Source organism: Ranitomeya variabilis, chromosome 3, assembly GCF_051348905.1.
Source record: "Ranitomeya variabilis isolate aRanVar5 chromosome 3, aRanVar5.hap1, whole genome shotgun sequence".
Classification (NCBI taxonomy): Eukaryota; Metazoa; Chordata; class Amphibia; order Anura; family Dendrobatidae; genus Ranitomeya; species Ranitomeya variabilis.
This window is the reverse complement of record NC_135234.1, coordinates 74,390,109-74,404,742: the sequence shown is the minus strand read 5'-3', so window position 1 is coordinate 74,404,742 and position 14,634 is coordinate 74,390,109. Positions and strand designations below refer to the sequence as shown.

General features: G+C 41.6%; 1 protein-coding gene across 3 annotated transcripts in view; it reads left to right on the top strand.

Annotated features, from left to right (window-relative positions):
• The window catches only part of PIR (pirin), a 53,452-nt gene that overhangs the window by 15,515 nt on the left and 23,303 nt on the right, over positions 1 to 14,634 (top strand). For 2 of the 3 annotated variants that reach the window (XM_077294180.1, XM_077294181.1), the window contains exons 4-6: positions 1,759 to 1,842; positions 4,829 to 5,035; positions 11,287 to 11,371. In XM_077294180.1, the coding sequence (XP_077150295.1) occupies positions 1,759 to 1,842; positions 4,829 to 5,035; positions 11,287 to 11,371 (376 nt within the window). The remainder of the gene's footprint in view (positions 1 to 1,758; positions 1,843 to 4,828; positions 5,036 to 11,286; positions 11,372 to 14,634) is intronic. The other variant, XM_077294182.1, reaches the window with a different exon arrangement.

Below are 14,634 nucleotides of genomic sequence, written 5' to 3'. Positions count from 1 at the left end.
CTCCTATTCTAACAGATGTGTGGACAAAATCTTGCTACAGTTTCACTTGCAAAAAATGGCCAAAAGACCGGCTACAAGAGCTGGTGAGAATCGATTCACGCATCCCAGTCCATTGGCCACAGCACTGGTTTGTGGCAACTGAATGGGAGAATCACTTTTTACCTTATGGTTCTCTTCTTTTCATTAGCCAACCTGGCACATCACTATCAAAGAATGCCAATGTGGGCTCCACAAATCCTAAAGCTAGAGGACCACCATAAACAGTGTAAGGCTGCATTCACTCATTCTGTGTGCTGTCCAATTTTTGTATCAGACAGCAAACAGACCCAGAGTGTTTCATTGATCCACAGACACGTCAGTTTTGTGGTTTAGTCACTATCATTCAAAATTATATAAGTCATAAAAAGGACAGGATAGAGATGTGTGGATCAATTTGATGCAAATCAAAATCATGTTGAATTTTTAGAAATTTGCAGATTCGAATAATTTGAGTCATTTAGTTTGTATCGCCTGATATGGAAGCGACTGTTTTACAGTATGCAGAAGATTGCTCCCCATAATAGCTTTCAGATATCTTTTACATCACATGGTATAGCGCAACCAATCAGGAGGGACTATCATAGCCTGTACAAAAGCCAAGACAGGGAATGCAGAAGCTTCTGTATGTCAAATCTGGGTAGTGGATAATTTGACAACTTAGTTTATAAAGCCCTAAATACAGGGGTCATTTTTATGTTAACTTGCAAAATTAGGAGTCTGACATAACTTTGTCCATACCTGTCAGGGTTCAAAATGTATGTGTGCAAAAAATCGCATGGGAAAACCAGGCATGGATCTAGGCACTTTGTAGGTACAAGCCATTCTTGATATTCATGTATACTGTAGGTGACATGGCCTGTCCTGGGTTTACTGGGTAGAATGACACAAATGCTCTCACTAATTTTATGGACTTATCCTCTGGAGGACAATATTCATGTCATATTTTTATTAATCAAACATGCAGAATGAGGAATTATGATTGTGATCTTCTCGGACCGGTTAATAGGTCGGATTATGTATTTGTTAAGCAAGTGAATCCAACGCTTGCTCAGTTATTGTTCTGGACGGCAGACCACCCGCTTTTTATACTCATACAGATGTCTACCTGTGAGCAGAAAGAAGATGAAAAGGAATTTGTCTCTTTATCACTTTTCCAGACTGCCTGTATCCATCATGAAGCAACAAATTCTGAAATATTTTTAGAACTCAATTGTGTAGTTCTTGTTTTTCCTCCTGAAAGTATATGAATATCTGAGTGTTACCATTCTCCATGCCTATAGGGCATGCCCGTACACCGTCTTACATTGCCTTAGGCCTCTTTCAGACGTCGGTGTCTCCGGTACGTGGGGTGACAGTTTTCACACATACCAGAGACCCTTACACACGTAGACCCATTCAAGTGAATAGGTCTGTGCACATGTCAGTGCGTTTCCATGGACCGTGTGTCCGTGGGCAAAACATAGACTTGTATGGGTGCACGCTGTCCAGTATTTTTTTTTTTTTCTCATGACGACTTGGAATGAGAAAATAAATGCTACTTGGTACTGCACCGTAACATTGGAGCGAGTGCTATCTCATGAAACATCGGATAGCACTCGTCCGAGTTATACACTGGCTACTCTCCAGTGTGAGCGAGCCCTTATCAGGTGTTCCTTCATGCAAGTGATAAATATCTCGATAACGGTATAGTAACGCAGAGGTGTGAATGTATTTTATTAGGTATCGTATTTGCTGGGTGGAGGCTCAATGGCACATGAAGATTTCTGTGGACACGTTGGCAGATTGCATCCTGGAGACCTGCAGGTAATTCTATAACTACATTATAGTTCTAATTCTGAATTCCAGCCTCTAAAGCAGGAGTCACAAACTCAGCTGGGTATATGGGCCGCATATAGAGGGGGGGGGGGGCGGATTCTTTGAAGGACAAAGTGACATTTTTAGTTACCGTATATCATTTTTTTTTTCCATACATCTTTTGAACATTTTTGACGTGTTTTTTTTTTTTTTTTTTTAGAGCTAGATTCTTTATGGATGTGGTGATAACAAATGTGCACTCATATTGCAGTTATGTCCCCGTATTGCAGTTATGTCCCCATATGCATGGCCCCATCATCCCCATCCTGGTATATATGGTCTTCTCATCCCCATCCTGATACACATGCCCCCCTCATCCCTATCCTGGTATGCATGGCCCCTTCAGAGTACAATACAACTTCCACTCATAGAGTACAATGCAGCGCCCCCTCAGAGAGTATAATACAACCCCTCACACACATGAATCCAATATTCAAAAAAAACACATCATTAGTCTATTGGGGTCAGGAACTAAGCCAAGTACAATGTGGTTCCCCCATAATAGAAAAGAAATACATATGTGGAATACTCCAAATAAAGCCAAACAAGAAGAAAAAAAATGGAGTAAAAGAAACAATTTTTATTCATAAACGCTCATTAAAATATCAAATACATGATATTGTTTAGATCATGAGGACAGAAAGGAGGAACAACCAAACGGAGGGGCAGACGGTAATTGTTGACATAGGGTAAGAAGTGTAGTATAGAAAATGTTCAGCACAGCCTAAAAGGCGAGAGGTGCATAAAGATAGGTTCCCAAACCTTAATACATGGAATAGTTATAATTAGCAGCACACTCCAATAGATATACATACAGTAGTCACAAACATTTCGGTCTGCAAAGACCTTCATCAGTGAGCTAAATGTAGCGAGAGTGGTACATATAGTGGAACCCCGATAGGAACTTATTTGCATCAAGAATGAGGATACAGTAAATATGCTGGAAAAATATTGCACGGCAAGTCGGTCCGGGCGTCAGGAGGAAGAGAGACACACAAAGGCTACGCGGTATCCACCACAAGTAGGTAGTGGGTAGGGTAAGAAGACACCTAGTGTAAGTCGGTTGAAAAGGGTGCTCAATTCTAAGTATAATTATATGAATATGGATGAGAAAGTGCATGCAGATAAAATGCTAGCAATAAGTCAGATATGTACAATAATATCCTTATCAAGTTATGCAGGCATATGTAGCCTAAGTATCAGCATGTGTCTCCCTAGATAAATCTTGACCATGTCACATAACAACAATCTGACACTTGCCCATGTCTAGGTGAGTTGGAGTACCCCACGTGGCCCCGACACACGTTTCACCACCGCTTTCTCAAGGGGATGTCTCACACACAGTATAATGCAGCGCACACACACACACACACACACACACACACACACACACACACGCAGCCCCACAGTCCAGCAGTATTACACACACTATAATGCAGACATTCACACATTACTTACCTCTCCCCGTTCCACCGCTGCTCTGGCTTCTGTAGCGTGTCTCATCGGCTCCACTTCTGGCATAGCATGGGGCATGATGAAGTGAGATCATCATGCACCAGGTGAGTTAGAAGCCGAGGAGGAATGATGATCACTGCTTTCAACTGTATAGACATCTACGATGCCGATAAGTTGAATGATGGAGGGGTTGGGGAGGCGGTGGCCTCATAGCGGTTTGGTCTGCTTGCCCCTAACACTGGCCCGGCCTGCGGGCCGCATGAAGCAGCCTCAGCGGTCCAAGAGCCGCGTGTTTGAGACCCCTGCTCTAAAAAATCCTGTTCATTGTATTACAGACTACCCATCATTTTATTTTTCATTTCATAAATCAATAGTAGATATGAAAATATAATGTAATATATCTTATCAGAGAAATATTGCTTTTTTTTCTTCTCCTGGATTGATCTTCACTTTCCTTTCATGGGTAAATTCTGTTTTCAATGAAGACAGACTTCCACATTACTGAACTAGGGGATGACAATTGGTGCTTTTACAATTCTATGAAGTGGTGAGGAGGAGGAGGGATTTTCTAGAGGCGGACACAAGGATTCTACTACAAGTTTTACTGCAAGTTCTCCTGAAAATGACAGTTACTGTTCTACCCAGAACTTGGCAAGCACCAGCTGCCATCTCCTATCTCAGTAATGAAAAAATCTATAGTCTCTGAAGATGTATTTCAGGGTTTGAAATAGAAGTCGATACGGTGAGAAACTTTTTTATTTTTGGGTATATAATTACTATAATGCATTTGTATCTCTTCACTATTGATTTAATTTTGTGAATTACATTGCACTATTTGTGTGTATGACACTGCACCAAATTTCCATAGGTCTTTCAGAATTGCATTGCAATTAACTTTGTAGATATACATATGTGGATATAGATACCTGTCACCATCATTCCTTAGTAGTATTCTGCCATCTGGTGGCTACCCCTTGTACTGTCTTATCTTCATTATTTTATGTCTCTCATTGGCCTCCTCTTGCTTTCATTGTTTCTTAATTTAAATTTTTTACTTTTACTCTTTATTTTTACTGTATAGTTGTGTACCTCAATAAAATATTTATTATTTATATACATTTGTTTGATTTCTGAATATTACAGAGTAGCACTTAAATTATATTTTACTCCTGAATTGAGAATTTTTAGAATGAATGATCAGTCCAGGAAGAGAAAGAAGCAGAGTGTTCTGATTAAAATATATTACAAAGTTTCTTATTTTCATACGGACTTTTGATTTTTGAGGAAAAAAAATTAAATGATTGCCCATCATTAAAGAGTTACCATCTGTGGTCTTCCACTGAAATCACCCATGAAGGGCGAAATGTTATTAAATGACCACATGAAGAGCTTTTCCCTCTTGGTCCTATATATAATTTTGAGGGATTGCAAGTCTTAGTCCTTTTCCTTTTTATTAACCGTTATTTAATCTCCGCTTTAGTGGATGACAGCTGGCCGTGGTATTGTCCATGCTGAGATGCCTTGTACAGATGAACCTGCGCATGGGCTACAACTGTGGGTTAACTTGAGAAGTTCTGAGAAGATGATTCCACCAGAATATCAGGAGCTGAAAAGTGAGGACATTCCCAAACCATCGAAAGATGGAGTAACCGTTACTGTTATTTCTGGAGAGTCGATGGGCATTAAGGTCAGTTTTTCTTTGGTTAGTTGTATGATAGAGAATTGTGTTTTTATTTTCTTAACTGATTGCGGAATAAATTACTTGAACTTAAGAATTAGAATTTAATGTACCTATAACAAAGGTTCTTAAGCAAAAACTCACACTATATTTCACAGTAAATGATAAAGGGCAAACTTTTTTTTTTGAAGGGAATCGGTCAGTAGGATTAACCCTCCTAAGTCATCTATATGGGCATGAAGGTCACAGGACGCTGAATAAAATAACCTTGATATCTGATGTCTTATTCCAGAGAAATCCATGTTTTTCTTATATGTATATGAGCTGGTAAGATCTATGGACCGAACATTGAAGTCCCTGAGAGTCTGCCTCCAGAGATTATTTTAAATAAAAGGGGACGTTACCAGTGTGACATGTAATGGCCGCTCTCTGCTCTCCTGATCTCACTGCAGAGCTGTGTGTGATTATAACTCACACATCTGCTGGTTCCTCTCAGTGCTTAGTTTCCATATCACAGGCAGACTGAGCTGTAATACAGCAGAGCTGTAGCTGCTAACCTATTTGGAAGGAGATAATGTTCAGTTCTTCTATTCTGTGTAAGTATGTGTCTCACTCGGCCTTTTGGCTAAGTTCAAATATCGTATCTTTTGACAAGGAGGCTTTGGCCTGGGCCACCCTAGTAGATTGATACATTATGCACACTGGGTTTGGTGTCCCCCCCCCCCCCCCCCCCAGGATTTACGCAATTTTATGCCAGGTATTTTTCAAAGCCCGAGGTGTGAAGTGCCCCAGGAGTGATGATCCTGGGGTACCTTAATTAATTGGCATTGGGAACCCCACTTGCATATTGGCACTTGTACTTCAACTTTTCACACTTATTTCAACACACACCCTCAATCTGGGCCTTTTGGCAAGGATGGAGGAATTTTTACATTCTTGGCAGGGGGAGTCCGGTCCGCTTTTTACATTGTAAACACCTTCCACTATTTATTAATGAAAAAAAATACTGCGTGTTAAATTTATTTTGGCACATGTGTCTCCCTGAAAAGGACTTCTCGGGATGCGGTTCACTCCTGAACGGTCTAGGGGTTGACTTTGTGGCCATCAGGTTTTGCTCTCCCCTGCACAACCTCTTACTCTCCTATCTTGAGAAGGTTGCCTACAGTTGATGGCTACCAGCTCTCGCTTGGTTGGAACTGGGAGAAACATTGGGTCTCCTATGGCTTAGACTCGGGGAGGCCACTTGTTCCTGACGCTCGCTGTGGCCTTCTGGCTCGGAGGGACGAGAAATTGTTTTGGGGGTTCTTCTCCTTTCGGAGTGGGTTGCGATACAACGTGGATCGCCCCGAAGGGCAGCGGGGTACTCGGTACCGGGTCTTTCGGTTCTCAAGGGGGATGTCACGGTGGCTGACTCGGTCCCTGGCCCTTGGGATGTCCGTGTAAAAAGGGAAAGGTCTTTAAAGGGATAAAGTTTGTGTTCATGACGCCACCTGTGGTATTCGGTCAGGGTGACCGACGCTGCTTTGAGGGGTCCGCTGGGGTGATGTTATGGCTAGGGTTGAGCGAAACGGATCGGTGATTTTCAAAAGTCGCCGACTTTTGGCAAAGTCGGGTTTCGTGAAACCCGACCCCAGTGTGGGATCGGCCACACGGTCGGTGATCTTCGCGCCAAAGTCGCATTTCGTATGACGCTTTCCCCGCCATTTTTTCCAATGAAGGAGTGTGTGCAGCGTGATGACATGGGTTCCGGCTCGCTTTGTGCAGCGTCACAGGGGGTAAAACCGCCATCTTAACATTTGGGATATAGCGATTTCCACAGTGAAACACAAATTTTGGAGAGAGAGAGAGAGCGAGATTAAAAATAATATATCCCCATTGACTCGCATTGGGTTTCGTGTTTCGGTCGGCCCCCCGACTTTTCACAATAATCGGCCGATTTCACACGATCCGACTTTCGAGACAGTCGGGTTTCACGAAACCCGACTCGATCCTGAAAAAGCAAAAGTCGCTCAACCCTAGTTATGGCAGCTAGATGGTATACCTTCCCACAGGTGAAGTGTTTCCCCAGGGCTTCCCAGTGTGTATTTGGTGAATGGTGAGAGGCGCAGTGAAGAACGAGGACACAAGGTTGCAGTTTCTTTACCTTTTACTGAAGGTTTCAGCATCCACAGTCCAGAGCACAGACCACGGGGCAGGCAGAGTCCGGCCGGTTTAGAGGCAAGTCCAGAGTCCCCTTATCCAGGTAGAAATCAGTAGCCTTCCTCTAGCGCCGTGTGTTGTAGTACCTTACTGCTAAGCATCTCATAAGGTCCTCACAACTGTTGAAGATGTTACAGATGTTATGTCTCTCTCTGTCCCCCAGATGGATAGGACAAACCCATATGACAGGTGGCTTGAGGCGTTTTACAGGGACTCTATCATGCCCCAGCCTCTAAGCGATGCCACCTTGCCTCCTGGGTATGGGGCGGATCAGTAATGTGAAATTAGCTGTCCTGCTGGTCTCTGGAGCAAGGCATAAAGAACTGTTGCTCCCTCGGTGTTCCAGCTACCGGATCCTGCGCCTCAGAAGGAGGCAGCCTGTACAGGGCAGAGCTCCTTCTCGTTTCCACTCCTTTTGCTATGACTTCTTTCTCACTCTCTACAATACAGTTCTCTTGTCGTGTCATTTCTTTGGAACTGCCGCACATGGGACAGGCGCAGCTCCGTGTTCTTCTGTCTAGGCCTCTGACAGGATCCCACTCCTGTCAGGGACCAACTACCTGTGCCGAAGCTCAGCCAGCAACTGCCTAACTTCCTATCCAGGCCACCAGTTTTACCTAAGTGTGAAGAGTGCTCTAATAAATAGGAGCATAGCTCCCCCTGGTGGACTGGAGTATGAAATGTGTTGTATGCTTGTGGTACCTGGTAAAGAGACCAGGACCCTGGGGCGCTGCACAACGCATCCTCGTGCACTGTGTTTGTGGCACAGTTCACATTTTTCCGAGCACTTGGCTAAAGAAAGCATGATCTTGGGCTTTTAATATAAAAAAATAGTAATACCCCTTTATTAAAAATAAGCTCTAGAGGCAGATTCTAATGACTATTCGGTGTCTGGCCCATATTACTGAACAACTCACTTTTAGATAAGAAAAAACATGTTTTTTTCTGAAATAAAACATCAGATCGCAGATATCAAGGAATCACTTTATCCAGCTTCCTATGACCTACATGCCCATATAGATGGGTTAGGAGGATTAGTCATACTGACAGATTATTTTTTAAAGGAGCTCCAAGTGGCATAAAAAAACAAAAGTACCAATACTTCCCTCCATGACTTCTAAATTCTCACAAGTCCTCTATTCATCTTAGCATGCTGAATGAGCTAAAAAAAGAAAGAAAAAAAATTGATCAGCCCAGACAACCCCCTTTAACACTGCTGTTAGTGTCAAGTATGCTACCCCCACTGCAATTTCTATTTTTATTTAACCTGCACAATATATGCGCTTGGATCTTTGTTATGGCAGCCTTGGTGGAAAAAAATATATTTTTTTCATACGTGAAGTTATTCTTCTGCCATCTTCCGCACAGCAGCCGCCTTTCATCTCCCCTTTTTCTCTCGTCAATTTTTTTTTTTTTTTTAAACTCAAAAACAATTCCGACAGCAAGTATGTAAATTGGAAACATGAATAATAAGTGAAAACTCATGTTTGGTTATCCGTTCTTGTCTTGATCCAATTATTGATAGTGAAAGAGTCCATGAGTGTGCGAGTGGTGAGTTACCGCTATATGGAATTACTTATCTATAACTAGAGCGGATCTGCCGGAGCATCGGCTGCAAACATCTTTGCACCTTTGAATGGAAAATGTTATAAATGTTTGTATTTTTTAATGTTTAAGCATTTCACATTTTACCTTTTTGTTCAGTTTTCACATGTACTCCATGACTTGTCAAGTGCTTTTATAAAGGGTTCCACCATCAATTATACATTTTGTCACTAATGTAACTATAACCCACAATGTTATGTGTATGGAGGAAATCGTCCAGCCTTTTTTTAAAAGTTGTTCTAGTGTCCGCCATTACTATCTCTTGTGGTCGTCATCCCATATTCTCACTGCTCTAACTGTAAAGAACCCTTTCCTATTTAGCTGCTGATTCTCCTTTCTTCCTCCAGTAATAAGTGCCCCTTGATCCTCAGTATGGTCTTTGGAAGGAATAAGTAATGCACCAGTCCCTTGTACTGATCACACATATATTTATACATGTAAATGAGATTTCCTCTAGGCAACTTTTTTCTAAACTAAACAAGCCCAACTTTTCCAACCTCTCATCACATGAGAGGCCTTCCATACCTTGTAATAATCTAGTTGCCCGCCTTTCAACTGACTCTCACTTCTGAATATTCTTTTTAAAATGTGGAGCCCAAAACTGGATCCCATATTCTAGATGTGGCCTCACCAGTGATTTATAAAAGGGTAATAATAAGTTGGGATTGCAGGATTTTATCTCTCTTTTTATACATCCTAAAATCTTACTTGCTTTTGCGGCTGCTGCTCAGCTTACTTGTAACCAGAATACCCAGGTCCTTCTCCTGTTCTGTAGTCCCGAGTATGGTCCCATTTAATGTATATGAAGCAATAGGGTTACTGCATCCCAGGTGCATTACTTTACATTTATCTACATTAAACCTCATTTTCCAAGTGTTTGCCTATTCAGTCATCTTATCCAGATCGTTTGGCAATATTGTAATGTCAAGGTCAGATTTTAATCTCCCATATAGTTTGGTGTCGTCAGCAAAGACTGACACTTTACTCAATCCCATCCCCAAGGTCATTAACAGAGATTAAAACGAATTGGTCCTAGTACAGATCCCTGCGGTCCCCACTGCTCACTATATCTCATTTAGAGAATGTAAAATTTATGATGACTCTTTCCTTTCGGTCATTTAGCCAATTCCTTTCCCATCTGCATATAGTTTCCCCCAGTCCCTGTTTATGGAGCGTCAGTATAAGACTGTTATGTGGAACTGTATCAAATGCCTTTGCAAAGTCCAGATAAATCACATCAGCCGCATTACCTACATCCAGATTTGCACTTACGTCCTCATAGAAACCCAACATGCTAGTTAGGCATGACTTATTCTTCATGAATCTGTGCTGGGTGTCAGTTATTATATTATTATCTACAGTATATTTCTGCAGATTATCTCTTATGATGTCCTCAAACACTTTGCACACTACTGATGTCAGGCTTACCGAACGGTGGTTGCCTGGATCCACCTTCTTACCTTTCTTAAATATTGGTACCACATGAGCCATCCTCCAATTCTGTGACACCACCCCCGTTACCAAAAAGTCTAAAAATATGAGTTACAGCGGTCTGTCAATTACTGAGCTCAATTCTCTCAGTGTCCATGGATGAATGCCATCTGGGCCAGGGGATTTGTCAATATTTAATTTTCTCAGACACCGGTGTACTTCAGAAGCATGTGTGTGGAATCCAACCCCAGAAAACCTGAATACTAAGTCTTGGACTGACCAACATTTTTGGATTGGTGTTCATTGGGGCCACCAGAGGAAATGATTCTGACACCCAACCACCATTTATACAGATTATGTGCATCTGCTTTTATTTGAACCTTAATCTGAAAACAAATGTTAATCTGCGCTGCCGTTAAAGAAGGAATGATGGATACAGATCAAAATCCACGCAGTTCGTTCATTGATTCATTCATTCATTCCTTCAACGACCGCACAGATTAACCCATTTGTTTCCAGTTTAGGCTTTTCTCTCCTTGTGGGTGTACAGCACCCTCAAGCCTGATCAGTGGTTGTGTGCCCACAACCCACCCAGGTGAACAAAACTGTGCATATCCTCTAACATTTTATACCCATATTAGACTCTATTTGCGATTTGTTTCTTCTCCAATTCTTCTCTTCATGATTTTTATTTGAACCTTATTATTAGCATTGCTCATAGGACATATCATAAATAATCTCAGATAGGATATGGTATTATAAGAAAAAAGCCATAATAATAAGCTATTGGTTCAAAAGTCAAAAATAGTCAAAATATTGCAGGGGTCTTTGGTGGGCCAGTCCAACTCTGCTGACTAACTGCTACCCAGAAATGTGAAGTTTTTGGTGAAGAAAACATTCAAGAAAGAGGGTGATATTCAAATATTCCAGAATCCCTTTTTACATTTTTGTTGCTCTTGACATATCTGTACCATGGAGTTATCTAATATTATTATTATTATTATTATTATTATTACTTATTGCAGTCAAAAGTCTATACAAGAACACCTACTCTGTACCTGGACTTCAAACTAGAAAAAGGTGCAAAATTCACCCAGGCCGTACCTAAAGGTAAGCAACATTTCTGCACTATGTAATGTATTTCCAGAACATTTTTAGAATACTACTCAGCAGGAATCAAAGGCATAGCTAACCCTATGGGCCCCAGGGCAAAATGTGGACCTGGCCTCTCCCTAAACTAATAACACAAATACAACATATAACTGTGACCAGAAAAATGCAAGGCAATAAGATAAGTGTCTAAATAATAGTCATATAGTTCAAATCTTACCCTCGTACTATTAGTGAAAAAAACCCACTGTACCAAGACCAATATTACCACATATAATGCCGCCATACCAAGACCTTGTAAAACTACTATAGTGTTAGAAAATAACCGCCATCATGTTACTGAGCAAAAATCACTAAAACAAGACCTATATACCAATAATATCACCTACAAGGGATAAATACCACAACACTATGACCAGATCTCATATTACCACCACATAGTGACTGAATAATACCACCATACTGATTATTAATAAAAATCACAGAACAAATACTAACATTACCCCCATACAATGACCGTATAGTTGAAGGTACCAGTATATACAGTACAGGTAACCCCAGATACTCACCAGTGACGTCTTCGATTGAAGTCATTCTTGTTCTCTTTAATCCTTCATCTGGCCATGACTCGTCTCTACAAAATACAACACACAGACATCTTTGGCTGATCACTTCTAGAGCACCCTTCCCAAATTTTTGCCCATACTTTCAGTAACAGGACCTCCTTTTTGTCCCTCAGACAGTAAAATAATCCTCAAAAATACAATACAGCAGTAGTAAGGTTCCCATATATGCCCCCCATAGAGTAGTAATGCCTATGTCCCCTTTGTGCCCAAATGCATTAGAACTGCCTTCACCGTGGCACCCATAAAATAGCATTGTCCACCTATTATGTCCCCATAGATGTGTAATATCCTTCTTTGTGGCCCCAATATAGAAGTGTGATATTCCCCTACATGGCACCATATATTAATAATGTCTCCCATGTTGCCCCCATATAGTAATCATTTTCTTCAATATGGACCCCAAACATTAATGTCGCATTATGTGGAACCATATACTAATAATGTCTCCATTTATGGTGCCTAAACATTAATATTGGCCCCTATGTGGCCCCATTGTGCTCCCACGGTCTGCCCTCACTGTCTGCCCTCACAGTGCTGTAGTATTTATAAATAAAAAAACGAAACAACCCAATCTCGTACCTGTCCCCGCTCCCATGCCGAGCGGCTAAGTCCTCTTCCTTTCTCCTGGCTGAGTCCCTGCCCCAAACAGCTTACCCAACTGCTCTGGTCCCATCAGAGGTACCACGACACAGGGGGGTAATGACATCACGTTACAGGCCCAGTCTGTCGTCATTATGCGAGCCTCTGATACGGTAGGTCTATGGTTGTAGGGTAAGTGTAGGACACGGAGCCAGTTTTCAACTAAAGGAACATCCAAGGACACACCTCCAGTTGAAAGTAGCGCTAAAGCCGATGGGCCCCTCACATTCTGCTATAGATACACCCTTAGTCAGTAGGCTGTATTTCATACTTTTTTTTATAACCCTCTGTAAATCATTTAGATTTGTAAGCAAAATTAACAAAATGCATAAGAAATTATTTTTGGTTGGCCGAGTTGTTCTGCCTTTATGCATGTAATAATACTACAGGATCGGCCAACCATCCAATATCGACTAACCCCCAAGAGATGATGATGGAAAGGGAAGGATTTAAGAGTGACCGATCCTCCTGTTCTCGTGGTAGACATGCCACCGCCATAGATGTCTGCTTGGCCAAGCGGACATGTACGTATCTACTAAAACGAACATGTCAGAAGAGTGGATGGGTCATCTTAAATGCCTGCTTGCTGACAGACAAAATGAACTAGTAGTATTCATGCCTTGATCCTCACACTGACTGTCCAGCTGTGGTTGTGTAGTACGTATGTGGCTTTCTCCTGATTCATCATCTCTGCACGTTAGATCAGTGTTTTCCATGTGCTGAGGCTACACGTCAGCCAACATAGGAAACGCCGACATGCCAAACAGCTGGACAGACTCTGCCTCACTTCCACCTGCTGTCTGACACAGATGCTCGCCTATTTACTTGCGACTTGGGTAATGTCTTTCTGACAGACTGCATCCACAGAACAGTAAATTAGCTTGTTGACTCCCTGGATAATGTGTTTATTTGGCCAGGGATTTGTCTTGCTGGCTTCAGATGGGAAGTTGAGATCTTCTCTGGTTCCTCCTGGACAAACAGATCTGGTTTTGTCATCTGTAATCTAGTACAGTGTGTACGAGGAAGGTCACAAGGAAGAACATCACACAGCGAATCTGAAGTTATTTGTAAAATGTGAGCCGTAAACCGCAGCTTTACTTATATCTGCAAAGTCCTATACGTACTCTGAACCTCAGTCCGATATGTGGTCACAACATTACATGGAGAGATGTATGTTCTTGCCCACTCTTCCTTGCAGTAGTGCCCTAACTCTGTCAGATTGTGAGGGCATCTTCTGCGTACAGCGACTTCTTCAGGTTACCCACAGATATTCTATTGGATTCAGGTCTGGGCTCTGGCTGTGCCGTTCCAAAACTGTGATCTTCTTCTGGCAAAGTCATTCTTTTGTTGCTTTGCTGGTATGCTTAGGGTTGTTGTGTCCCACTTTGGCAGACCTGATGCAGTTTTTATCAAAACACAGCCAAGCTTGGGTGTTTTTCTTTATAAGAAAAGGCTTTTGTCTTGCCACCCTACTCACAGGCCAGACATATGAAGAATATGAGAGATTGTTGTCAAAGTACACAACCAGTACCAGAAATTCCTGCAGCGCCTTTAATGTTGTTGAAGACCTCTTGGCAGCTTCCCAGGCCAATTTTCATTGTGTATTTTCATCAATTTTTGAGGGACATCAAGTCCTGGGAAATTTCATTGTTGTGCCAAATTTAAGCCACTTCTTAATGACTGTCTTCACATTGTTCCATAGAATATCTAGTGCCTTGGAAACAAAACATAATTTTCACTTGACTCATAACTCTCAACAATGAAAACCCTTTGCTGTGTTGTAAGCTGTTTATGGACCATAGATTTTGCTGTAAAATGCAACTAAAAATGTCACAAAAATACTAATAGAACAGCTTAACTTTATATGGGGTTAATCAGAATCACTTTAAAGGGAATCTGTCAGTAGGATCAACTCTCCTAAGCTGTCTGTATGGCTCGTAGGTCATAGAAAGTTGAATAAACTGATACTTTGATATGTGCAATCTGTTGTCTTATTTC